Source organism: Fistularia commersonii, chromosome 11, assembly GCF_037954325.1.
Source record: "Fistularia commersonii isolate RoL2024-O1a breed Wild chromosome 11, RoL_Fcom_v1.0, whole genome shotgun sequence".
NCBI lineage: Eukaryota > Metazoa > Chordata > Actinopteri > Syngnathiformes > Fistulariidae > Fistularia > Fistularia commersonii.
This window is the reverse complement of record NC_141294.1, coordinates 26967-54938: the sequence shown is the minus strand read 5'-3', so window position 1 is coordinate 54938 and position 27972 is coordinate 26967. Positions and strand designations below refer to the sequence as shown.

Sequence of the window (27972 nt, the reverse complement as noted above, 5' to 3'; positions counted from 1 at the left end):
AAAAGAATATGATATTTATCTACCAGCCAAAATGTGAGCCCCCATCTCCCCTCAATAACTCCCTCATTTCTATTTCCCCCCATCCACCACAAAACACAATTAATTACCACAAAAAATAAAGGACCTGCTGTCCTGACCTGAAGCGGAACTCCGGATAGGAAAAAATGAAAATAGCGGCCAAGCTTTCATCATTTATCCGTGCTTTCCTATTTCATATTTTACACATCAGTGGAAGGCGGTATCATACTGCACTTTCAATGTCTTGCCCAGGGACACTTCAGCAGGCAGATAAGACGGGAGGAACCAGGGACTTCCAGCGCTCACTTGCTGATGGTTAGCCTGTCATACTCCCACCTATTTTACTTAGGAGATATAAAGCACCAAAGCATACAAAAACACACATTTCGACCACACACCATCTGCACATTAGTAGCACGTAAGCTTTTTCAGTCATTACAAAGTCTTACTTTAAGTCATAAATATACAGATGTTGTTTTCTTTATTACTTTTGGGACCGGTTTAAGCCGGGTGGCTCCATTGGCGGTTCCTCCCGTCTGCACGTCAAGGTGTCCTCGAACGAAACCCCGAACCCCAGTTTTGCCGCTGATGGCCCGATTAGCGCCTTGTGTGGTGTGTTAAGCACTCTGAACCTGCAAGGTGTGAAAGTGCAATGCGAGCGGAGACTTTCTACCGCTTATATACTCAGGCATTCACTGCAGACAGTGAAGAAAGACCTTCATTGCACGGGGAAAAATACGTGCATAGGGCAGTAAACATTTTGAATCCTTGTACATATTTTACATGCGCTTTGCGCGTGTGATTGAGCATTTTTTTCAGCATCACAACGCATCCCTGTTGTACTCATGACAGAACCACTGGCGTAAAGTAGAATCACTTTATTTAAACACTCAATCACCTCTTTAGACATTAGAATTAGTTGTAGCTGCTTCTGAGTAAGAACGGCTGTGGTGCTTTGAGCTCGCACTGTCGATAAACCAGCTTTCAATTTGTGAAAGCAGAGCGGGAAAACGCGCACACACACACACACACGCACACACACACGCACGCACGCACGCACGCACGCACGCACCCACGCACACGCACAGGGTCTACCTGAGGACCATCACTGGGCCCTGCAGCCTCATGAGGTGGGTGTGACTCTAAGAATCCCTTTCATAGAATATGTAATGATGTAGTACGAATATGACAATATCAACTGTACAATATGGAAAAGTGGAGGTGAAGTACATTCGGTTGTTTTTTTTTTTTTTTTTGCTGTTTTTAATTCACTGCTGTGCTGCTGAGGTGGTGTCCATAAAGCACTGATTGTCCTTGAGCCCTGAAGCATGGCTGCACCGTGAGCTCACACCAGTGAAGTAGGAGATTGCGGAGAGTATGGCACTTATTACGACTCAAACCCAAACCGTGACTGGATTTCAGCCACTGCGGTTTCGATATTCGATATAAAAGGAAAACCAAAATTCTGACGTCAATACATTGGCAAGCGCCGAGAGCTAGATCGACTAGTTGTAGTCCTTTATTGTATTACCAGTGTCATCATGAAAGCGCTCTCTGTAATCATACCTTCAGCCAAGATGATATCGCCTGTCCGAAGTCAGAATCAGCCTAAAAATGACATTTCAGGCAAACGATCTTGGAGATTTGGCTCAGTGGATGTACAAACGTCCAACAGAAGAGTGATCGGAGAATCAGCGCGGTGCTTTTCAGATGACACCGGCCCTGCCGCGCTGCACAGGTGTGCGCGACAAACGTACAACAAAACAAAGCATATCGGAGAACGTTGGAACATTCCCTCCCGGTAGGTTTCGAGACACAGGGGATTAATAATCAGTTCTACTCAAACTGAGCGGACACACACAGCAGAAGATTACCAAGTTTGCACTGGTTCGGGGGTTTGCTGAACTCCCTCCCGCAGCTACAGCTAGAAATGCGTGAATATATCCGATTCCTGTCTACGAAAACGAAACAACCTCACCGTGGAATAACATATAGAGGTTATACTACGCGACGGTTATATTGCGGCGGAAGAAAAGGGGCGTGGCCTCTCCCCCCTCAGGACGTGGTTTAGGCTGAGGGGGTTCGGGGTCCATGCACGCTCACAGTCAGCTGTTGGTGCTTGTTAAAGCGCTCGTTTAAGGCTCCGCCGTCTTTCCTTGCTGCGCCGCAATATTCCTTTTTACAAAGGGGTCTTATTCTGCAGTTAGGTAGCTAAGATGGACGACGCCACAATTTATTCATCAAACTGAATCACGCACTATCCGAACACTATTTTATCGACCCAAAAATGCTAAAAATGTTATCACATTGATATATTTACCAACGGATGTTACGACTTGAAATTCACCCTGTGCCTGTGGCCGGGGGTGACCCGATTGTGTGACTGCAGCTTCACAATGAAGGACACGCCACTGAAAAAGAGACGGATGGCGTCCATCACACGTGGCAGTAACATGAGGGATCTTGGAGTTCTACTATCATTGCGAGAATAATCTGTTCTACCGAGAATTGGGGATTGCGTTTAACAGCGCCTCAAGCACACCAAGGTGAACTTCAGCCAGCCTCCACGCATTAACACTACAATTAAGATGTTCAGAATTCATGTTAACTTTTGATAGAAAATGAAAGTCACTTTAGTTTATTGTTCCCTATATTTAAGGATGAGTGTGTCTATTGAACAATGTTTCTAGTCCAAAACAACGGCTACCTAGGGTTAGGAATACACACGAGCTGCACTACCCAAGCTCTTACTTTTACAATGAAATAGCTTTGAATATAAAACTGTCATGCTGCTAGTTTACGCGAGAGGGCACGTTGACGTCGCCAATGCATCCACGTCAATTCTGGAAGATAGTCAAGCATGAATCTACTCTTCTGCAACTCAAACCTGCTTCAGTCCTCTTCAAATGTATATAGATATAAACTTGTTTCCTACTACATAACAACCCTTCAGTTTCATTTGAAAGACAGCGGTGAGTCTTTGCCACAGGGAACCCCGCTCTCCTGGTCGTACTGAACAAGCCGTTCATACCAATGCGTGTTTGCGCTTCCTCTGCCACCGTGCAGATCATTACAGGAGAGCACGGGGTGAGAAATCTTTCGGGGGGCAAGTTTCAAAATGTGCTTCTCGGATTGCATATCCACTAAATATGTACATACATAGTCCATATGTATTCAAATTCTTGGTTCTTAAGTGCTTTTGTCAATCAAAAAATACAATATGACGGTTCAAGTGCTTTGCACTTTCTCTCAGAATCTTCACTGAAGCCTGTGCTCTGAAGCCACCGGTGTCCTTGCCCTCCGTCGTGCCTATCGCTTTTCACGACATTTTCCAGGGACGGTTTTCCGAAAAACGCGTCAGAGTCGACCCTCTCGGCAGAAGTGCTGGGAACAGGCCAGAAGTGGTCGGGAGACGCACTCCATAATAATTCTAGCCGTTACTCCGTGAATTGACGCGATGGAAATCTAACCACTTTATCGAGGAGCAGCGGTGAATATACAAGTGTCTCTTAAAGGAAGCGAATAAGTTTCTGTCTTTTGAAGGAAAACCTTGTCTCACCACTCTGCACCACATTTACTCTTTTCCATGAGTAAATGTATATATTTCGAACCGAATCATCTACTCATCCATTTCATGGCGATGTAACCCATTTTTTGGAGAAAAATAAAAGGATCTTCAATTTATTTCCCATGGACGTTCTTGAAAAACAGAGCCACAGTTTTCTAGGAATTTCTCAGATTCATAGAAACTCCACATGAGAATTAAAGCGGAGTCATACTTTTTTTCTTTGTATCAAAAGAAGGGAAGGCATTCAATCAAAGTGCACAGCATCTAGAGAGGAAGACACAGCTGTTTTTGACCTCTCCACATGTTGAACTGTAGTGATCACAATGTTAAACGGCTGCTTTCTCTCAAACGCCTCCCAACGCCGGCCGTGTCCATGATTATAACTGACCATTTTTATTAGGTCTGTTGACGTCTCATCGGTCGCCGTTGCATTCTCACCCTGCGCTAACCGGGGATTCTTTTGATTCGCCCCCAAAAAAGGACTATTCACCGTGAATAAAATGCATTCTAGTTTTCCAAGAGAGAGAAGAAAGGGGGGAACTTCTGAAGCGTTCAATGTGGGATCAGCTGTTTGCATGCATCTCTGCAGCCTGTCCAGCAGAGGGCAGCACAGAGACGTCCCAAAGCCCACTCAAGCGTTTTGGGCACAAAAAAGGGTGCGAGGGGAGGGTCTCCATGAATTCATCCACGCTATTGAAGCTTTGACAGATTCATGAGACAATTCTTGTCTGAAACCGAAGACAAAGTGGACGTTGCCCCCCCTTTCATGAAAAAAAAACCTGGTTATGGCTGGCCGATCACATGAGAGGTGTGGGAAAACGCAGACCTTTCCTCGCCTGTGTTCCCCCTTTACATTCCAAAAGGGAAAAAATGGAGACCCACCCGTGTGTTCGCTAACCGGGCTGAATCCCACTCCTCGTTCCGATCCCCACATTCTCCAACGCACACGCTGGGAGTTCTGTCTCAAGTTATCCCCCACCCGCTTCACCCTCTTGATTCACATCTCCTCCATCACTTCCATGACGATTGTCCTGGGGCCGGTCAGGATGAGGTTGCTCACGGTGCGGTAATCCTGAGAGAGGACGCTCTGTCCGTTCACCGACACCACGAACTGGCACACCTGAACAAGAAGGAGAGACACTCTTGTCAGAAGAGATGAACCACTCATTTTGCAAAAACGGAGGCCTCGGGCAACACGAGTGTGTGGAAATGAAGACATGAGGGAGCGGTGTTTTAGCCTCTGTATTCATACTGTGAGCTTTTTTAGCTCAAAAATTTGTGGAAAAACAAGGCCTGGGTTCTTCACCCCTAGCAGAAACTGCTGCGACAGTGAGTCAAGGGAGCAAATATGGAGTTTCCTGCACGCTAGAGGTGAGCCTGCCAGTTGTTGTGAACCTGTAGCTGTAATAAAACCACACTCATAATTCATTAAAGAGATCGTGACTCATCGGGCCAAAGTTTCTGTCGGAAGGAACAAGCGGAAAGCTTGTTACTGGCTTTTCCCCAAAACTCAACACCAGCTAAGCTAGACTTACAAAAACAGAAAGCTGCGGTCTGATCATATTATATAATAACATAAAGTAGGCCAAATCTACAAGTTCGAGAGATTAAATCGGGTTTCTTTCATTTGTTTTTAATTGTCCACACTCATGTGTGCACAGCTGATCTTGGGCCGGTGGCCTTTCAGAAACCGGCGGGTAAGCCGGAGGGTTATCGGGGGTCCGCTCCAGACTCGGTTCCTTGAGCAAGATAATCCGGCCAAGCTGTGATCCTCCAGATGGGAGTCGCTGGCGGCTGCTGCGAGGCGACCTCGACGTCCGCCATCGCATTCTTTTAGAAATATGTAAAGCTGGGTACGGCTCCTCCCGCCTGATCATTATTCAACCACCACGCCAACTCAGCGGCTCTGGCAAAAACAAGAGAAGGGGGGGCAGCTCTTGTAGCGGGGAGACGCCGCGGTTCGGGTATCACTGCACGCTCTTACGGACCGGCGCTCGCGGGTCGGAGCTCTCGAGGCCCATCTGCTTCCTCCTCACACCGACCCCCGAACTGTGGGAAATGGAAATACCACGCAGAACGGTTGTTTCCGGATAATTATGCAGGTATTTACGAGGCTCGGAATGAACAAAAACAGCACGGAGGCTCACAGTTGACATTCTATACACGCAGAATGAACGGACTGCACCCCAATCTGCTCCTAAAAGAAGCCAGGGAAACGCATATATTCGGACTTTGACTGCTCCTGAGCTCGAGTATCTTTCCAAGGACAGATTTAAGGAGACAGAAGAAGTGAAAAGCAGAAGATTCAGAGTGGGACAGGGTGAAAGGGGGGGGGGTCATGCTCTAAATCCTGTCTTGCAGGGGAATGTTTGGAGTCCCATCCAAACCTGTCTGGTCCATATTACACTGGATTAAATGACTGAAAACACACACACACACACACACACACACACACACACACACACACACACACACACACACACACACACACACACACGCACACACACACACACACACACACACACACCCCTGGACACACACCACCTATCCCCTCCCCTTCCCCTCGCCATCGTTCTGTTCCACCTTTCAACTGCCCAACTCCCCCAACCGCCATGACCCACTATTTCAAAACAAACAAAAAACTCTCACAACAAAAAAGGAAAAGAAAGCGAGGAAGAAAAAAAAACCCTAGAGAATAACAATGTGTGTGAGGTGACAAAAAAAAAAAACGGGGTTTGTTTTGATCTCATTTAAATTTGAATCCAAGGTCACATTTGAGCTGACACTCACACATTTGTGTCCCTGTTTCGCACTTGTGCGGGATTATTCTGCTATTATAATCAGCCCCGGGATTGATTGGCCGGCGACTCCAAGTGTCTGATGACGTCTGCTTGTCATCTGAAATCCGACTGGGAGGACTTAATCCTACCAGGGAGGCGACTACGTTACCGAGTTATCATTGATTGGGTTTGCAAAATCCAGAGAAATATTCTCCTGCGCTGATGTTTGCAGCTCTTGACAATGAGGAAAAAGTGGTTCTGGGTTCTGGCTCAGTATTTTCTTGGTTTATTGATTTAATATCCGTATCGCCTGGCCTGCGCTAAAGGGCGAGGAGGGCGAAGCCGATGCGAACTGTCATTTGGCCAGAGGCAGGGTCCCACCTGGCCTCACGTACAGACATACAACCAGGTTCTCTCAGGAGCCTCATGCATGTTTGGAGAGTGGGAGGAGCCCGGAGAACCCGGAGGAAACCCACGACGACACGGGGAGAACACCAAGACAGGCCCCCCTGTGGGAATCCAGCCGAGGACTTTCTGGAAGCGCTGCTGACAAACGCTACGGTGACAAACAAGTCACAACAAGTCCACCGTGGTGTTGTGGAGTTGCTGGAACGTGCATCCGACGACTCGCAATTAGGAAACCGTGCCGGCCGCCGAGGCTGCCCGAGCGTTTTTCGCAAATGTTAAATCAGCAAATACAGGACTGTCTCAGAAAATTAGAATATTGTGATGGAGTTCTTTATCCTCTGTAATGCATTTAAAAAAACAAAAATTACTTTTTCATGATATCCTAATATTTTGAGATAGGATTTTTGGGTTTTCTTAAGATGTAAGCCATAATCAGCAATATTAAAATAACAAAAGGTTTGCAATGTTTCAGCTGATTTGTAATGAATCCAGAATGTATGACATTTTTGTTTTTGTAATTGCATTAAAGAAGATAAAGAACATTATCACAATATTGTAATTTTCTGAGACAGTCCTGCACAAAGTCAGAAAGGCTTCAGGAGTGGCTCGAGGACGCTGTGAAAAGCACCAGATGCGTTAGAACGAGGGCTTTCCTCATGCTGAGACCTTCAAAGGCAGCGCCGCCCTGGACTGTGCCAGCGCTTTACTACCAAACAATAACAACATTCAGATGGGCTCCAGGCAAACCGAGCATCTACATGAGGACGAGACTCTCCTCCCAGATCTGAGTGTTCACAGGCCGACGCAACTCTCGGCTTCTCTGTGCGATTTAACAGAACCTCTCGCTCCACCTTCACTCATTCAGATGTCAATGCAGGACACACACACGTTCTGGGCGGCCCTGAACAGATGATGTGTCTATGGCAACCGACTATGACAGTTGACAATAACCAAAGCAGAAGTGGTCATATTTCCAGTTTCCTCTTTGGGGCCGTGAGATACTCTGTTCTCTTGACCGAAAAAACAATGTGACTCCGTGGCATGAATCCAGTTGCTGCTGCTCGAGGATTTACAGGTTTACTCGGATTTCATGTGTTTAATGAGTGAACGAATGTTTAATGATACACTCGTTCACAAACACGGCTTTTCCTGAGGGTCATGTGGTTCCCCGCCCCCTCCCTGGCTGCTCCTTCCATTCAGCCCTTACCCCGAACCGCTCCGCATTCCGCGGATTCTTCGCCGCCAATCTGCTTACATACTTTCATGCCAGCTGTGGCGGGACAGACATCCCTTTCCCAGCGACGCCTGTTCAAGGCTTTTGTTGTTGTCATTGTTCAGTCGGAGGCAGCGAGTCTCGAGGAGTTGTTTTAATTCAAATGAATCGCTCTTTGATGATCCAGAACAATACAACCCCTGTGGGTCCCTTTATTTTGCAAGGAGGCGCAAATTAATTTCACCGTTAATTGCTGTTTGCGAACACGATATCCGACCGCGCCCCCGAGCGAAGCCCGTTCGATTCACTGCCAGGGCTGTACTTTACTCGCTGGCCGCCGCAGCCTTCGGCACCCGCTTCGATCCTCAAATCTGAGCCTGACCTCGAAACACACAGCTGGTTCGGCCCTTACCTTCATGCCAGCGGCAGCCGCGGGTCCGCCGGGGTCCACCGCCTGAATGTGACAGGGTTTGCTGCCGCGCACAACGAAACCCCAACCGACAGCATCGCCAATAATCTGTGAAACGATAGCATGGAATGACAGTGACGTGCAATTCCTGCATTTTCACACATAAGGTAGTTTTATATTTGTGCTGTATTAGCTGAACATATGATAGCCTGCAATTGTGTGTGTGTTAATGTGTGTGCGCTCCTTGATTTCACTTCATCTACTTTATTTTTCACTGTTGTCCCAGCTCTTTTGCACTGGTCGTATCGTACGTCACAATCTGCTGCGTTCGAGCGGCCGTCTCCTCCAGGCTGAGGTTGTCAGGAAAGCAAATCATCTTTGGGCGGGTGGTCGACTTCCTGTCGGATGGCAACCAAGAGTACTCGAGAAACAAAACGTGTCGTGATCAGCGTCAACATTAGAAGCGGCATGAATACAAAATGGAGCAAGCGAGGTTCACGCTTTCCTCTTTCTGAATGAAAGCTGATGGTTATTACGTCTCATGTGCACGTGCAGAACACGTGCCCCGCTCGAACGCCAGCTTATGTCAATCTGGTGCGTTCAAACGCAGCTTTTTACACGATGCAGCCATCGGCACTCAGCAGCTGGGCCAGATGTTGTGTCTTGGTTGTATCTCGTGGTGTCTTTGCCAATTTGGGCGCAAGTCAGGGACAAGCATAAGAAAAATCAACAAGCCAGTGCAAACTAAAGGTCTGGAGATGGATATTGGAGCTGTATCTGTCTATGTGTGTGTGTGTGTGTGTGTGTGTGTGTGTGTGTGTGTGTGTGTGTGTGTGTGTGTGTGTGTGTGTGTCTGCCAGCACTGCCTACGGTGAATGTCTTTTTAAGAAAAGGTCCTCCTGGTGTTTGCAGCTCCTCTGGACTCACTTGCCTCTTTAGAACTGTTGGAACATTAAATGTTGCTTATTAGCTGTTCCCATGACACCCACTTATAGTCCCATAATAGTGCACATACATTTAATGACACCAAACAAACTTTATAAACGATAATGTAATGTTGTTGCTTTTACTCTGTGTGTGTGTGTGTGTGTGTGTGTATAGCAACCGCTAATGTCAGTCACATGCTAAATGGCCCCTGAGGGTCCGTTCTTCCTCAATAGTTAACATCCTGCTCCTCCAACTTCCCCAAACAACGATTCACATCCACATCGCCCTGAGTGGCTGCAGCTCGCCGTATGCGCAGAAAAAATCAACTCCATTCCAATCACTTCTATTTTATTGTATTTATTTTCTAAAGGCGCGAAGATGGAGCTGTCCGGCTGCTTACCGAGGAACACGACTCATCGCATTCGGTCGCTTTCCCTCAAAGACGTCACCGTGCCGATGCTCAGAATTTCAATTTAAGGACTGGCGGCCTGAAGCCCAAAGACCGTAGCGACAGTGATCAAGTAAAGCTGCACATCTTGAACTTTAATTCCTTTTCATCAAATTCATTCGAGTGTTGCTAGTTTTGATACGTCCTTCAGAATTAGCGTCCCGGCTGAGTTCGTGGCGGGTTCGTGCGGCGCTTTTCACGGTGATGGAGAGACAGATGAGCTTTTATGGATCTGAACCAAGAGAGAGCAGCGCTTCATGAATAAAACATAGACAAACACATAACCCTCGTTACATTTGTTGGATGCCAGTGCAATCTGATGGCACAGAGGAAGTTCCCGGATCCTTCCTCCGGCGCCGGATGCTTTGCATCACAACTGACGTTGGTTTGTGAAAATGAAATTATGAAAATCTTGGTTTTATTTGCTTTTAAAGCCCGCCGTGGCGTTTTCTCTCATCCTCCCATCACGTGGTATCCATATTTACTGAGGCTAATGTGTAGCAGAGGGGAAATACCTGGAGTGTGGGCATGTCAGTGTGTGTGTGCCTTCCTTTTCCTGGTCATTGTGTTTTCGCTTGTGTTGGCGTTTCTGTTAGTAGCCTCTGCCGCTACAAAGGGACTCCTGTCAAGGACGCCCCTTGTAATGATATCAAAGCAGCAAAAAAAAAAAAACAGTGGTGGACGGACACACACACACACACACACACACACACACACACACACACACACACACACACACACACACACACACACACACACACACCACAAAGCCTGACTGCTGCTCCTTCTCCAAATGCTTTATCCCAATGAAAGGGACAGCTTTTCAGCTTTTGACGGACAGTTCAGAGCTGTGCCTGTTCGCCTCTCGTAGCTCTCCAGTCAAAAGACAGAGTCAGCGTTTACGAGGGGGAGCTTTCTCACTTTCTCACGCCACCCTCCGCCGCGGCATCCCCTCAATGGGTGCTTTTTTTCCGCAAGGCTTCCAGATGTGAACGGCAGAGACCGTCCTTTTTAGATAGTTGTAAATAACGGAGCGTTATGAGCGATGCGTGTTCCGGGTGGCGATCTGTCGACAGGAAGAACCGACCGCCGCGTTTCACGCAACGTCCCACTTTCCATTCATCTGCGTTCAGGCGGACGGAGGGAAAACATCCTCGTCAGCTGGCAACCTCTACCTTACATAACCGAGAACAAAACCAGGCTATTTATGGAAAGAGCGGGATGCAAACTGTATATGTGTTTTCTCACCAGATTTGGGGTTGAAGAGGACGGGGGGGCTACTGCTGAGCGTGGGGCTGCTGCTGTAGTAGCCGCTGCTGCCGCAGCTGCTGCTCATGCTGCTGCGCCGAACCCCGCCAGCCACCTTTATCTCCTTGGTGGGGCTCACTTAGACGGAGACACAACACAACAAACATCTAAGCATCCACACGTTTTTTTTTCCACCTGCTTGTTGACGAAGCCCGTTACAAAAACGGCATAAAAGCGATATTTGTGTTTAAAGGTCTTCTGATCATCTCTCACTTTATCTTAGCAACCTCATTTTAACGACCCTTTTTTTCCCTTGTGCAAGAACTGAAGGCTACTTTCCTCCAAATCAGCAGCCCTGTGAACCCATTGCTTCAACGTGAAGCTTGAACCCAGGTCTACCTGGAGCTCACTTTGGGGAACGTTGAAGAGAAATTGATAGCGTGTGGAGGGACGAACCGAAAAACGACCCCATAGAAATGTCACGATAAGGACACAGCAGGGCGTCCCTGGTCTGACCAGACGGAATCCCCATCAAAACCCAAAGGAAACTGAAGTTGGCTTCATTTCTCCATCGGTCAAACGCTTAAGATCACGCACAAAGAAATGGTACGGGGTCTCAGGCTTTACCTGAGAGGAAGCTGGTGTTCCCTCCGTCGGAGTTCTGCTTGCGGAGGCAGAAGGGGCTGTCGTGGCTCTCCGGGATGCCGCGACCGCGCTCGTGGAGCAGCTCAATCAGTCGTCGCCGCCGCCTGAAGTTCATCTTGAACTGGTAGAGGAGGGGTCCGTCCACAAAATGGTGCTTGTTTGTGACTGCGAACCAGACGACAGCCGACGTGTAAAAGAAGCAAAGTGACATCTTTTCAAAGGAAGCCAACCAAAGGCTCACTTGCTTCATTCATTCATTCATTCATTCATTCATTCATTCATTCATTTGCCATCCATTCTGCACTCAGGGATGCAGCAGTGCTGGAATCCATCCCTGCTGTCATTGGGTCCAGCCTGAACCCGCGGATTAGAGTCACATATAGAGACATCATAAACAACCCTTCACTTCCTCATTCATGTCTTACAGACAAACATCAATTCACCCTTTCTGCAAAATTTGCTGTTTCCTGCATGTTTTTGGACTGGAAGCTTTTTAGCTTAGCTCAGGGGATGGGCAAACCTTTTGGCTCAGGGCCCAAATTGACTTTTAAAATTTGACAGACAGGCCTGGTCATCACAAGATGCGATACAAATAAAAAAAAAAGCATTTTTGAACAGCTGATAGACTCGTCTGCCATTTGCTTTGAAAATAAAACCAGCTTGGTTTTGAAGGCTGTGACATTATCTTGCATTTCATGCACAAACCAGTTTTTCCCTTGTAGCTTCACATCCAGCTCATTCATGTGTGTCAGTATGTCGACAGTAATGGCTAAATCACAAAGCCAATCTGTGTCATTCATCTCAGGAAAATTCTCAAGTGTTTTCAAGTTTCTCCAAAAATGAAATAATCTGCTGTTTGAGCTGCCACATTTATGGATCCAATCATGCACATCAAGTATGATTTCTGTGCCAATCTTTGGCGGGCCGGATTAAAAAGACCAACGGGACAGATGTGGCCCGCGGGCTGTAGTTTGCCTGACCTCGGCTTAGCTGTTAGCTGCGAGGCTAACACACCACAGGATGCAGCTGCTCTTCCAGCAGCAACGGACATGAGGAAAGACTCTCTTTTTTTAAATGTTTTATAAACGGATATATACTTTCGGGTTTTTTTAGGCCCTTTACTGCAAAATTCTAGCACACTCCTCGAAGCCTGTCATTTCCCATTTTTGTTGATTTTGGGGTTTTTTTTTTAATTTTTTTTTTATGTCTTTGTTTCCCTTGCCAGGAGCTCGAAAACAAAGGCAAAGACAGCTGCAGCAAAATATACTGCAATTTTAAAATCAGAAATTGCACGGGAAAAAGGGTCTCTGCCATAACCAGACACTATGGCTCTGCTGCCAAGAAAGGCACGGCTTCAACATCCAATTCCGTAAATCAGTCCGCAGAGTCACAACTTCCCCTTTGAGATAATGTCGGTTTGATAAGTAAAGACTTGGATGAAAGCGCGGGACTCTTTGTGAAACCATCACATTTTGCTAAACCTCGTGGAGCGCTGAGCTCCTCCCTGCGCCTCTGCCTGGGCTTGACTTTGCTCACTTTAGAACCAGAGATTCATTTAATTCCTGTTATGAGTACCTTTCACCAGCGGCTGTGAGGAGTCATTCCTTGTGTAGGAGTAAAACCTGCGGAACTGGCAAGAATAATTATTCAAACCTATAAAACCTGATTCCCTCGGCCTGCATGGCCAAAATTGGCCTATTAGGAGCTGATGGGACATGTTCATATGGGACGCTTGCATAGTTTGTGCGACGTCGACACCTTCAAGCTACACGACCTGTGACTAGTGGGGCGTCGGTAATCCCCAAGTTATTACCAGGTACCGAGATCCCAATCACCTCCATACATCACGGAGATAAAGTGAAGGTTTCACATTAAACCCTCAAGGACAGCGGTGCCCAACCTTTTCCAACCAGGGACTGGTTTCACGCATGAAAGTGTTTCCGCGAACTGGTCAGAGGCGCGGGGTTCAAATAAAAACTTTTGTCAGTTCACAGTATTTAATCCTACTGCAACCATTACAATTTGTATCGGGCAATCACAATATTAAGTGCGGCTGTAAGTCGTTTTTCAAAATAAGACCCAGAGGGTCTAATGAAAAAACTATCATTTATACCAAATGATCCGGGGACCGGTGCAGGGACCGGGGGTTGGTCTCCTAAGCAGTGTATTTAAAAAACTATTTTCGGTCTTGGTCCGCAGCACCAATGTATCGCTGGCTGTGAGGAATGTTTCATATAACCAAATTTCAGTTTGGATTTTGGACCATCGCTCCATCTCAAAGTAAGAGTCACGAAACAGCCCGGAACGCCCCCCCCACAGGCTCCTGAACTCCCTCTACGCTGCTGACTGCTAATGCTACATAAAAGAACCACTTCACCTCCCCTCCTTCATTTAGAATAGTTTTTCTGAAGAGAACCTGGGATGATTGCAGCCGGCTGTTGGCCTCTGGCGCAGCGACAGCAATACAACCCCCTCCCTCCGCGTCGTCCTCACTTCGAATGTTTTATTTATACGGCCTGCACTTTTACCTCCGGCGAAGCCTCTCCACTGTATCGTAGCTCGTCATTTGTACGGTGCAATGCGAAAAACGACACAATGGCACAGTCACAAAGTTGTTGAGTGAGCACAATGTGCATCCAGACAAACCCTCCATACATAACTGAACGGTTGACTGAGAGCCGCGGCAGTGTGACGGAATTCAGATATTTGCTCCTTCTGTTTCCAATTGCAGCAGCGGGCCTGCAGACACACTCCATAGACTGAACTGCCATCTTCTTCCAGTCACCGGAACATTATTTAAAGTTCTCCCGCTCTCATTGAAGAGACGATGACACAAAGATGTCTCTGTGAGGCCAGCAGGAAGCACGGCGGACTGAATGATACATTAAACTAAATGCAGCTCTACGGTGTGTGTGTGTGTGTGTGTGTGTGTGTGTTCAAACACAGCACATTCCAATGCCCTGGAGATGTTCAGCTCTATTACAGCTCTTGAGACATGGGTGGCAGAGGGAGGACATGAGAGGAGAGGAGAGGCAAGAGCAAAACCAGAGTGGGAAAATGAACTCTTGCCCGGCTCTCCTCCACATAATGGATCATCTTTGCCGATGGGCCATCATCGTTTTGCTCCTCTAAGGCGGCAGACGCCCCGTGCAGTCGCACCCCCAGCTTTGCCCAGATAATTATTAGAGGAGATTCAAACTTAAAGGCTGAAAAAGGAAGGTTTCCCAAAAGGGACAGTGGACATGTGCAGCGGTGGTATTTGAAAATGCACGCGGTAATTCAATCAAACGCGGGCGCCTACCACAGAGGTCAGCGTCAACTCCAATTTCCTACCACGTGGCGACCCGGCAGACACTCCGAGCCCACCGTCGGGATGGTGTGAGGCGTTGCCGTGCCGAGTGGGGACAGAGAGGTTGTCAAGGGTTGAACTTCAAGGCCCTATAATGTTGCGCGATATCCAGTCAATTAAATGGTCTTCAGTGATCTGTGCTGAAAGGTCACATGGACACATTTTACTTGGATGCTCTGGAACTTGGTTTCAAAAATCTTTTTTTTTCTTGCTTAAAATTAATTGATCAAATTCCCTGACCTTTTTTATTTATCAGATTTTTATTTTCATGAATAACTTGAATAAATTGATTTAATTTAAAAAAAAAATCACATTATCTGAAATAATTGTTCAAATAAATCAAAAAGTAAAACATAAATAAATTTGCTGAAAATTCAATTTAAAATTTCTTATTCAACTGAAGAAACAGCGTCGGTGTCCGGCGCACAAGCGTGCAGCCGCTCCCCCAGGAGACCCTTCCGATGTTTGAGACACGCTGAGAACGGAAATACAATCCCAACCAGTTCAGGGGCCTAAAACGAACTGCAATGAGTTTTTGGAGGGGAAGAGACGAGGGAGGCTGAACTGACACACTTTCCTTTCTGGGAGTTTATTATCCTATTTTTAGTTTTGTATTTGCAGGCTGGAGGGGTCCGTGCAGAAGAAGTCCGCGCTGCTCCAGAATCGTCGGACATATCCAGAGTCTTGTCGCCGAAGGGCAACCTGGGCAGAAGTTGGGGTTTCACAGCTCTCCCGGCAGGAAACAGAAAACATGCAGACCGTGACTTTGGCGAGGACTTTTTAAAGAGTCAACAGTGTGTGGTAACAGAGCTGCAGGCGCGCAAGGATAGACTGACCTGACAGGACGGGGGGGGGAACCTGACGCAGCAGCACAATGAATGTCAAGGTGAAACTAAATGAGGATGTTAAAGAGGGGTCGTTTCACTGGAGGGACAGAACTTAAGACCTTAAATCTGTCAAGTGGCTGGCCTCTCACCAGGTTTCCTCCCCTAAAACTGAAGAAATAACAGTCTAAGGAGTTATATTGTGCCATTATGTTTAAATACTCTCGCTTTTTTTTTTTTTTTTTTTTTTTTGCATATAATGGGTTTTAGAAGGTGCGTGCTGTGCCTGTGAGGTGAATCTGAGATTAATGTCAGCCGGCCAGGTGGGATGCCTCCCTCCTCCTCGTCTCCCTCACCATGCTGGACGATGCCGTGCTCGAGGAGTCGCCGTCCCAGCTGCTCAGCCTCCTCGCGGGTCGTCGTCTCCCCTTCCTGGAGGAGCCAGTCGATGAACTCGGAGGCAACCAACGCCCGCTCAAACGTCCCGCCCTCCTCCTCCCTGGCCTGCAGCAGGCTGTTCTCTGTACTCATCAGCCTTTGCGAGGAAGAGAAGAAGAAAACAAGAGACAAACCTCAGTAAATGGGATCTGAAGAGGATTCCCAGCACTTACTGCGAGTGACAGACGCCACTTTATAAACAGCAGACAATTCTGACAATAAAATATAATGGGGGTACATTAATCCCAGATGGTTAGTGACATTTACTGTGGTGTAAAACAAGATGAGAAACCGATGCTCTTCAAACGTGACGGTTAATCATCCCCACCGCCAGCGTTTTTTCCTTTCCTGAAGCTTCATATCTGCTTCCCCCGAGTGGTGCAATTCAATCTGATATTCCTCATGTTCTCAAAGAAGGATCTGATCCAACCCAACAGAAGGTGAGCTTTTGGTTCTCATGATAGGGGTGATATTTATCACTTTCGGAGAACAGTCCGGGGAAATTATAAAACCCCCTTCATCTTGCGTCCTGACTTTTCAAATGCTGATTTCAGTTGAATGAATGCCAGTCCTTTAAGCATGTGGAATCCCTCAGCCCAACCCAAAAAAGTCTATATTTGGATCAATAAAGCAACCAATCCCTAAAGCCAGTGGTCCCCTCGAGTGGTGTGACTTTGGATAAAAAACAAAACATCAATAAGCATCCACTGGGTTTGGGATCGATGCTGCATCTTCAGTCCAATGTTTGTTACAGAAAGGAACGTGAGAGCGTGAGGATACTGAGTCTTAACCGTGGCTCGTGTCCATAGCAACAGATGGCGGGGGTTCGATGTGTTGAAGCTGCACTATATGCAGCACATTCCTAGCTCATGGGCGTGTGTGTGTGTGTGGGTGGGTGGGTGGGGGGGACCTCAAACATCCTGCAACATTCATAACATCCATCCATGAAATAGTCCTGACGCCCCTATTGAATTATCCAGGAGATCTGCTGCTCCACCGTGATGACTTCCTTTTCCTTTCTGCAAAGGAAAACCTTCCCCACCAGCAGCCTTGCCCCTTACACACTCTGAGAGCCCGCAGTCGATCGGCAGGCATTTGTTGCGACAACTGAGGATCGACGCGTTAAGGCAGAAAAAGAGGAAAAAAGTGAGGATGGGGAAATTAGATTTTGATTTGTTTCGTTATCTATACCCCTTATCCTGCACTCACTCAGGCCCCCGTGTGGATGCATACGACCATTCACTCCGTGGTTCACACTCATTCTGAGCATTGTTGGGTGTCCAATGACACCGCAGTGTTTTAGGAATGTGAGAGGAAAGCGGAGAACCCAAAGAACGTGGAGACTCCACAAAAAGCCTCCGTTAGAATCGAACCACGCAAATTCTTCCCACCATGATGTCAGACGATGAACGTGCATGGCTCCTAATACCTGTGAATCAATGCAGGCAATGAGGCTTCATAAAGAAAACAGAAACCTGACTTGTAACGACAATAATCATGATAATCAACGCGGTTTCCCTCGGCCATATTGAAGCCGTGGATGAAACTCCTGGTCGGTCAAGAACACAGGTTATTACAGTTACAATGGCCAGGATGACACACTTGTGCGCTGACAGTATGAGGCAATGCTGATCTCCGATGGGCTCATTGGCGCATGGATGAAATTGTTTTTGTCGTCGTTTACACACAAACACAGTACTCTCTTTGCCACTGGAACTACAGTGACGGTTCGGACTGGTTGGAGATAAGCGCAGAGTATTTTTCTAGAGTACTGGATTACATGGAACGATCGCTCCGAAATGTGTGCACAAAAATCAAGGCTGTTCCGTTTGCGACCGCCCAAAATATGACATTTGGCATCTATGAAAATTCAACACCCCCAGAATAATTCCAAATGGCAGTGCGATCCCCTCTTCATAGCTCCAGACAAGACACCAAGTCCCAAATAAGCATAAAACTAACAAGTGCGCACTCGCAACGAGCTGACTCACCGACACCTTCACTGAGCCGCACTCTTACACGCCCAACTGGCGCAATCAATTCACTAAAACAATACAGAAAATAACCGCCTATGCGTGTCAAAGCATGCACCGTGGTGGTGGTGCGGGGTGGGGGTGGGGAGGTGAACTGAGCCAGTAAAGAATAAAAACCGCAGCCTGCCGACGTTCTGCTGACACAATTTGACTCCCACGCTCACTTTTAAAAGGGCAGACAGGCTGGAAATGACCACCGCAGGCTGCGGGATTCTTGAGGCAAATATCCGATCGTCCATGTTTGAAGCTTATTAGCCTTCGGAATCAGCGAGATAAGGCCAGTCCAGAGAGGGAATATAAACAAAAAGGAGTTCCTGGTGCTGCGGGGGATCGATCTTTAATCTGTGAAACACAACCGTTCAACCAGATGACTCCATCTGTTTAGATTGAAAGTAAAACATAATGTTGGATTAAGAGTCACTCAAACTATTACCTGATGATGGTGTTATATATAGTGCAGAAAATTTGGTCGGGTTTTAGCTGTGAAAACGCGAATTCCGTCGCTTCCCCAGCCTCCGTGATGGGACACAGGACCAAAATCTGGAAGGGACAGCCAGGGATGCAGAAAGATTCACAGGAGCCAAACCGACCTCTTTCGGAACTCTTCCTCTTATTGGGATGAGACTCAGGAACCAGGCAGGAAACATTACGACCCACTCAGGACAGCCCTGGACACAAACTTTATCTCCCCTACCCACACAGAAACAGCTTTTCCCTATGAGCCATCACTTTAATAAAGTACTAAACTCATAAATCCCAGCAGCGTCTCACACACCATGTCATGCACAAACGATAACATCTGATCATCCCCTTATCTTTCATGTCTATTTGTGTAATTTCCTCCTCTTTGCACCACCTCACTGACCACATTATTCATGTCGCTTATCGCCTTATCATTCAGCTCAGCCTTGCACTCCGCACTTTGTCTTGTTTACAATGTTGTTGTCCAGTCGTTGTCTACCCTCATGCTTGGAAAAAGTGTAACTGGTAACCCGAGCCAAATTCCTTATATGCATGAACATACTGGGTCAATAAAGCTGATTCTGATTGGTGAGCCGCCTACCCCTTCCAAAAATATGCTCCTCCAAAGTTATTGTCCACTAAAAACATTATGCTGTGACTCATGGCAGAAGTGTCAAAAACGGCAAAGATGTACGGAAGGACCTGTCTCCTCGGTGCCCATATCTCTACCAAGCAGGAGAGTAAATTTAGAAACAACGAGCGAGAAACATTGTTCTCGCCCTCAGTGCGTCAAACACATCGCAGTGCAGCTTCTCCAACAAGAGAACAATGCCAGGCCGGGACCATTTTTAACACGTCTGAGACAACGTTTGATGCTGGCGGCGCGTCTCTTGGTTTGCGACAGAGCCGGCTCGCCTCATGCGACTTTCCTCAGTTCTGACGTCAGCTAAGACCCCCAACGAGCAATGGTGCCTTTGCAGGGTGATTTTCAGTGCCAGATGGTTTTTCTATCGCCGGTTGGCGGGGGCCGTTGCAGGCATAGAAAAGTTACGCAGAATAAATGTAAAACTGTCCAGCGAATTTAACGCATTAAAGGGGAGGAGAGGTCCATGGTGCACGCCTAACACTGCCATAAACTCACGGAGCTCATGACCTGACCAGATGTCAAATTCCGACTGATGAACAGCTTCAGTCACAGTGCCCTGTTTTAGAAAAATGTTGACAGAATGGACGGCGTGTTCCCTGATGTCTGCTCATTTACACAACACTATTTGGCTGATCTCGATGTCTCCAGTCAACAGATGAGGCTCTGTTTTGACTCGGGGGGGGGGGGGGGTTGAACAATGGCACCGTAATGCATGGCACAATGCTACGCAGACGTGAACCAATTGATGGTGTTAAGTGGGACGATGCGATTCCCCATGACCTGGAATTGCACTGGTCCAGTCGAAATCAGTGTCGACCAGGCTGGTGACCAAGGCACCAGGCTTGTCCAAAGGTTAAAACCTGTGAAATGGTTTGAATTACAGAAGAAGCGACAGAAGCTTGTCTGTTTAGAGACCAATGTAAGATATTTGTGCACCAGAGAAACGTTTTACATGATGGGTTTCTCTTTAACTTTTTAACTTGGATTATTTCACAGTGACAGTGCATGATCTCCTGCTAAATGACTTCATTCCTACATTCGCCGTGGGTCAGTTCTTGAGAATGCCTCACTTTAGCCATCCACCTTTCTTTGCCTGAGCGCCACATTCTGAGATTTCTCTAGATTCACCAGAGCAAATGCCTTAGGCGTTACACATCTTTATTAGCGCCGGAGGTTTTTGTTTCCACTTCTAGGAGGGCATCTGGTTCAGGAGGGCGACAAATTAGTCGGCACGTACCATAAGTAGCGAAAGCATGAGCGTGTTATCTCCTGCACGGAATGACCTAGGCTTTGCTGTACAAATTAGGACCACGTTAAGATAATGAAAGGGTCAAATGCACGTTGATAAAAGCTCCCCCGATTCACAAGAAGCCCGTTTATCTGTCACGGGCAGTGAAAGCAACTCAAGTACTTCAGCTACCACAATCACGAGTAAATGAATCTGATAGTGGCGGCGGCTGTAGTTTGTCTTTGGGTCACGAGCGATAACCCAAACAGACGCGCAATGATTTGCGTCAAGGGTGTTGAAACAAAAAGTTGAAAATGGCTCTGCGGAACAGCAGACAGCACAGACGTGTGTGTCTGGTGATTACTCGGAGAGACGCGGGGCGGATAAGGAGCATCGGCCGGCTGTTTCACTCTCGCAGGATCTCTTTGTATGCTGGGATGGAAAAGCCTGTGTTTGTCAACCTCTTCTTTCGCCCGGCAGCCAACAAAGGAAATGGCACAATCCGCTAACAATGCCGAATGCCATAGAAAAGACACCGAAAAATGTAAGCAGTGAATAGAAAGTTCAAATATTTTCAACCCTCTGTTTTGCTCGGTGCAGTACACACATCAAGTCATACGTCGACATATATTCCAATACTAGATGGTGGCTTGTATTTTAGATTAGACTGTTCCATAATTTGGAAAATAAGTTTGCATACATATCCAGGAAGGGTGACTTTTACAGTATCAGCCCAACAAATCACCTGAAGTTTTCTCTCCAGCTTTCCTCCAGCTGTCGACAGTAATTTTCAGAGTCCAGAAGTGTCGGGCCAGCATGGGGTCGAGCCGCTGGCCTCAAGCGGCGCGAAATAAGATACAAAGGTCTGGCAAACCCCCCTTCTTCTGAGCTCCACACGCACGTGTTTATCAGATTGTCCTCAGCTCCCCTCGCTGGAGCTTTTTTTAAAAAGCTTTCCATGCAGGCAGCCATACTCTTAAAGAACTGTAAACAGATTCTGATGAGTCAAACCAATCCCCCCCCCAAGAGAAGCAAGACTTTACAATAACACGGTTTCCCTAATTAATCCCACTCCCATTCCTCAGAAGGGGCTTGGAGGCCAGCGGGCGCTCCAAGGCCCTCCGTGCAACGCCCGACTCGGCAAGAACGGACATAGCTTGCTGACTTGGACTGAATCGTGACCATTTTTTGCATTAGCACATGAATAAAAAGGAGAGCGGCGGCACTGCCAGCACACCACATATTTGCACTTTGACCCAGAAAACTGAGAAGTGGTTGCGTTACAGTTTGCAGAGCAGTTACTGAGGCCGACGTTGCAACAGTGAGGCGTCGCTGATGGGGAGACGAGAAAGCACAGCAACTCAAAGGCCAGGTTGTGTGTGTGGGTGTGTGTGTGTGTGTGTCTAGAGCAGCACTATAGTCATTACATAAACACACAGCTTTGAGAGCTGAGATGACAGATGTCTCTCCTTGGTCTATTTTTTTTGTCTCTCTTATGCAACTGCAGTGTGCGTGTGTGTGTGTGTTTGCAAGAGTTTCATTGTTTGTGTGTGTGTGTATGTGTTTGTACGATTTTAATTGTGTGTGTGTGTGTGTGTGTGTGTGTGCGCGCACATGCGACGGGTATGAAAAATACATTCAATCATGTGTTTACACTGATAAGATTTAAAATGCTGAGGCTAAAGTGTGAGGCGGTGCTGCTCACGCAGTCCCCAAATGGACAAGAAGAGACTTTGGCTTTACCAGAGAAATGATTATTAGCGGTCTTGTTGCTATTGGAAAAAGAGCATCATTGGCAGAAAGACGCTGACAAACAAAAACAGTCCCATCAGAGACGCCCCCTCCCGCTTCTGATTAAACATTATGAGTCATCTCTGGAAAACAGGCTTCCAAGTATCATCTGACCGGCCTCGTCCTGCGAGCAGTCAACTTTCCAACCATGCGACAACACCGCGGGTTTGTTGCGGCTTTCCAGGCTGCTGTGAATCTCAGAGCAAAAAATAAATAAATAAAGCGCACTCACAAAGACTGGGGACTATAGAATGGGAAATAAATGTGCCCCTACTTCTCGTAAAGCCGCTGGCCCCTCATGAAGACTTTGGCTTCGCTGTCCAGTGGAAAAGTGCCGTCGTCTTTGCGGAAGCGGTAGAACAGCTTCATGTCTTTGAACTCCCTGTGCTCGTCACACACTGCCCCCCAAAAAAAGACAAAGAACATTTGCTTATGGCTTGCAGAAGTTTCTCTAAAAAAAATGAGAAGTGGCCCAAAAAAAAAAGTAAACATTTGTAACTTAACAAGAGCCTCTTTGCGATAGCGATGACTATCTTTGACAGTGTTATTTTTTTAAAACCAGCGTTTTATCCGCATTTTTCTAAGCAGAACCGAGAGTTAGCATAAAGAGAGAAAGACCCGACTCGGGGCCCTGCGGCACACCGAGGGCAAACTTTCAATCCGTCTGACTCATCGGAACACTCGAAAAGACTTGTATGGGTGACTGTGTTACAAAGAGCAGGCCGTTTGCCGCTTTTGCGACCGGTGGTCATGTGATACGGACAGCTAATCTGCCATAGCAGGAAATATTAGTGATATTCCGAAATATGGATGCTTTGAATCCAAAACATATTTATCATATTTTAAAAATGTTTAGTTCTCGATTTTTATAATTGTCGGCATAGTTGAAGATGAGCGTGAAGGGAGCAATTCACAACTTTACTGTTTGGAAAAACACAAACTGAGCTTCATCTACGAAAGCCAGACATTTTTCAGAACGTGGGCCTCTCACCGTGGTGAATGATGCTCTGGTCCAAAAGCTTCTGCATGATCTTGATGGCGGTGTCGCGATCGCAAGCCTCTTTGTGTTCGATCAGCCAGTCAATGAGCTCCTTGCCCACGAAGCAGTTTGGGTAAGTCCGCAGGTGGTGCCGGCGATCCTTGATGACCTTGCCATCGTGGAGCTGCAGCCTGGCGTGCAGAAAATGAATAAACTTAAGAAAGATTCAGACTGTTCATTTATACTGGGACGTCTTCTTTTAACCGTGGTAAAACACCAGAGCTAGGATTTCGAAAGCCCGTTCACACATGCTAACGGTCAAAACTCAAGACAATGCGAACTGTAACGTTGAATCCAATGACTTTTCTGAAGGACACAAAGGGCCAATCGATGAGAGGATGCCCTCGCAGGTCTCAACAACGCTAAGTGATCAAACATAGTATTCATTTGAGCATCGCTCCGTTTCAACAAAAGAAAAACAAACGTAAAGCCATTTCTATTCCACTATCAATGGTATCCTCTCGGGTTGAAGTATCTTTTGGCTGCACTCATTATTAAATAGGCATTGCAACAGCTGACAATCTCTGGCAATCCTTAAGGTTTTTTGGTTGACATCAAAAAAACAGCCAACCGCCAATCAGGGAGCTGGTCGTCAATCGCTTCTCCAACCAGGGAGGCGGAGGTTTTCTGTTGCGTTTCGCACAAAAATCATTAAGTGCGAAAGATGTTTGACATAAAACCTCGTTTGCAGACTATAAAATGAAAACATATCCTGGGGTTCGACATGCTGTCTTTGGCGATTATGGTCTTTTTGCAGCGGCGTAAAAAAATAAAAATCAGGGAGCCTTTCCAGCCGGGTATCGAGGGGACGGACTCGCGACTGGGCGATGTTTGGACAACATCGCCTTTTGGGGCTACAGACAGAAAGCCGCACATGATGAATTATTCTACAAACAATTCTCAACCGCAGATGTAATGCGCTCAAGGCCACGTGATTCTACTTTGCGAACACTACCGGCTCACAGGTGTCCTGCAATCTGGTCTGGTGTCGTGGTTGCAGTGACCTCCATCTGAACCGGGGGCTGAGCCCCCCCTTTCAGCTGAGCATCCTGCAGTTGAGCTGGTTCCACCTCATGCTGTGTGTGTGTGTGTGTGTGTGTGTGTGTGTGTGTGTGTGTGTGTGTGTGTGTGTGTGTGCAGCTGGAAAGCTCTGTCCTGCACCAGAGGGGCAAATAGCCCAAAGCTGAATGCTGTCCATCTCCTCCTCCTCCAATCAGGGCAGAACATCTTCTCTTGTGTTCTGATAGTAATGGAGCTCATCTGAATAAAAGTCCAGGCAAACTCTCTCCCCGTAAGGTTTCCTCGCCGCTGCGTTTACCGAGCGGGCTGCCATTCAGCGTTCTTCGGTCAACCATGAATCAAATAGGTTGCATTTGGTTAATTTGATGGATTGCATTTACTTACAAATGCATTGGTTAATGAATTTTTCCCCTTGGAGAAATGGGCTCGATCCCAGGCTCCAAAAAGTCGAGCCATTTATTTGTGAATAGAATCTTCCCATTTTGTCTCTGTGTTTTAAATCCTGAGCGGACAGACGGGGGCGTGAAAACGAGCGGGCCTTCGCCAGTCGCACTTCTTCCTTGAACCACACAGGTGATCTGAAGAGCAAATAAAGGTGTGGAGGAAACCTTCATGTCAACAACACACCCTCCATTTTGAGCTAAGTTTCTGAAAATATTGTGATAAAGAAGGCACCCCCCCAGCCCTTGCTGTGGAGAGTCCTCAAGATATGTGTTTGTGTGTGTGTGTGTGTGTGCCTGTGCACGCAGTGTGCAACGACCTGAAGGTCTTTCACCCTGAAACAGCAAAGGACTCTGGAACGGTCGTTCACTGACACTGGCTCCGGTGTCAGCTGGCAACCACAATGCAGAGCCGTGCCAGGCTGCGCACGCACACACAAAACAAGCAGTGTAAAGTGATAAACAGGGAGTTGAGCCCTGGTACTCAACACAAGTGCGCCGGAGAGTGTGCGCAGACACGGAGCGCTCATGTCGTTTTGCGATGCCTGTTGTGATGCCACAGTTTTGAAGAAAAATGTTTAAAGCGTGCTCTTCCTCAGAAAGCCGGCCAGGGGAAAAAAACAACCATTTGGCGTCCTCATAGTCCGGCGGGGAGCTGGAATTCCAGGCATTGGTGCAATGCTCAGCCTACCGAGCCTCTATTCATCGGCGAGGGCGCGGGCCGGCCGATCGATGGGGCCTTCCTCGACGTGCCAGCGGGTGTCAAAGGGTGCGGCGCGTCAGCGGCGCCGGACGTCCTGATAAGACAGGCAGGGCACGATATCGCTCCTGGGTCTGGTTGGTTCATGTGGCCTCCAGCTGGTCAAAGATCAGTGTGTTACTCCTGCGCAGCATCTTCCAGCAGGGCAGGAATGCGAGGAGGGCTCTGCACGGGAGATGTTCTTTGTTTGGCGGTGGAGGGAAGGACACAACGTGCCATTTCCTGACTCGGGTTCAAAAAGTATGTAATACTTTTTAATGGCACCCATGGTAAAAGCGTTGGGTAGCGGGGGGCCGCGTCCTGGGGAGGGGGGGGGGTCAGCGGTCCTGTGGGGGGTCAGCGGTCCTGTGGTCCATATTTGGCCTTGAATGACTCCCCTGGTGTGTGTGTGTGTGTATGTGGGGGGGGGCACCCTGCACGGGGCCACAAGTCCACCTTATATGGCCCACATCTGGTCCACATGAAACCTGACTCAAAAGAGTCCCAATTTAGAGCCAGGTTTCTTCTACCTGGCCTGTGAACACGATTCACTTGGCGTGAATGCATCTGAGCGTGGGGAGGCGGGCGACCTACCTCAGCTGCTCCCCGGTGACGAGCACCTCGGCCAGCCGCTCCAGCTCCGCAGCCTTCTTCTGCATGGTGTTCCCGATGCCGTCCATCTCCCCGCGGACACAGAGAGCCGCGCTCCGGGGTGTCGCCGCCGCCGGGCCGCTGCTCGTGGGGAAAACACGGCACACAACGGGCGCTCATTGCCCGCACGGGAGAGAAAAAAACGCGGACACGCAGGTTTTTTTCTTGTTTTGTTTTCCTTTTACTGACAAACAAACGGCTCGGGAGAGAGAACACAAAAAGAAAAATCCGCGCCGCGGTGCGTTCAAGGACCAAACGATGCCCTGACACCGCGTGTCCGCGTGTCGCTTACCCTTCAAGAAGCATTGGGAGCGGGAGGACGAGCTGCTGCGGGCGTCGCTTCACGCAGTAAGTGTATCTTGCTGGAAATCCATCCCATAACAGTAAAATAAACACACGGACGGTCACGGGTTACGAGCGGCGCGTCAGCGGCTCCATCTCGTTCCTCGAAAACCCGCAACGGCGCCCGATAGCTGCACACGCACACGCGCGTGTTTGTGCACTCACGTCGCGGCGCCGCACCCGCATCCCCCCACGCAGGACGCGAAGGCACGTTCTCCGCCACGCAGCCCCCAACGCGGCGGGAGGGGTCTGCTGACGTCACGGGGGAGTTGACCGGACGGGGCGGGGCTTAACGCAGGCGCCGGGAATGTGTGACTAAACGCCGAGCAATATAGACTTTATTGATGCCACTGGAGGAAATGCTTTGTCACGGCAGCGCAACAATGACCGTGTCAATAAATATTACTTTAAATATAAAGGAGAGACAATTAAACGACAGCAAAAGAAAAAAAACAGCAAGGGTGAGAAGAAACAACCAAAACGACATCAACAAGGATAAGAACAGGAATCGAGCGACAAAAAACAGTGACAAAAATAAAGGGGACTGACACCAACAAGGATAATTGATAAAAAAAAAAAGTTAGGGCATGACGCGTGATTGGGGTATGGGTGAGGTGGTGAATGGAGACAGGAAAGTAACTCGGGGCGCTCCGGTGCTGCACGCCTCGGCCGCCCACCCCGACACTCTTCGGCCGTCCTGTGAGCCAGTAATATTGTTATTTTTCTGCCATTTGTTTTTTTTTTAATTCATTTTTTTAAACTGGAATAAACACGATGGGTGTCTTTGGAATTTTTAACACAAGTACTAAACTACTGTCGTATTTGTCGCGTATTCCGGGTGCATAAGAAATTAAATTGTCGCAGCAACGTAGTAAAAATGGAAAGCGTATGCAAATTAAGGATGGGGGGCGGGGGGGGGGGGGGGGGGGGGCTGAAAAGCAATGTCCAAAAATAAATCAATTCATTTAAAAAGTGTAAAATTGTAGGTGAAGCACAACGGCGTTCAATTACAAATGTACAGGAGGGTTAGAGTCATTTCCTCTTCTCCTCCTTTGGGCTGCTCCACAGCCAATCACCTGCCTCCATCTAGCCCTCGAACGTGTGCTGTCCCTCTGATGGACTCATGATGCCATGAGTGTCTTAACCAGCATCACCTCAAAGCATTCATCTCTACGTTACAATCTATTGGTGGCCAATGAGTAAGCAAACTCAGAGATACAGCGGCCGGAACGATCCTCTGTCCATTTCTTCCCTTGTGCTTTGTCTGATCGACAGTTACAACCAACTCACTCCAAAGAGCAACAGC

The 27972-nt window shown here is 47.7% G+C and overlaps 1 protein-coding gene across 1 annotated transcript; it reads right to left on the bottom strand.

The window, feature by feature from the left end:
• Positions 1 to 884: 884 nt before the first annotated feature.
• deptor (DEP domain containing MTOR-interacting protein) lies at positions 885 to 26892 on the bottom strand. The gene is made up of 10 exons (XM_086155964.1): positions 26617 to 26892; positions 26268 to 26405; positions 23427 to 23605; positions 22710 to 22833; positions 16194 to 16372; positions 11647 to 11829; positions 11020 to 11157; positions 9267 to 9337; positions 8400 to 8504; positions 885 to 4706 (listed from the first exon to the last, which is right to left on the bottom strand). The coding sequence occupies exons 1-10, from the start codon at positions 26628 to 26630 to the stop codon at positions 4584 to 4586; spliced, it is 1254 nt and encodes a 417-aa protein (XP_086012090.1). The 5' UTR covers positions 26631 to 26892; the 3' UTR covers positions 885 to 4583.
• Positions 26893 to 27972: the final 1080 nt, after the last annotated feature.

Coding starts and splice junctions, on each gene's coding strand:
- deptor (XM_086155964.1), bottom strand. Junction 23,606..26,267: donor GTCACCGGGGAGCAGCTGAG/GTAGGTCGCCCG, acceptor TCTGCACGCCAG/GCTGCAGCTCCACGATGGCA. Junction 4,707..8,399: donor CGGCTGCCGCTGGCATGAAG/GTAAGGGCCGAA, acceptor CTTCTTGTTCAG/GTGTGCCAGTTCGTGGTGTC.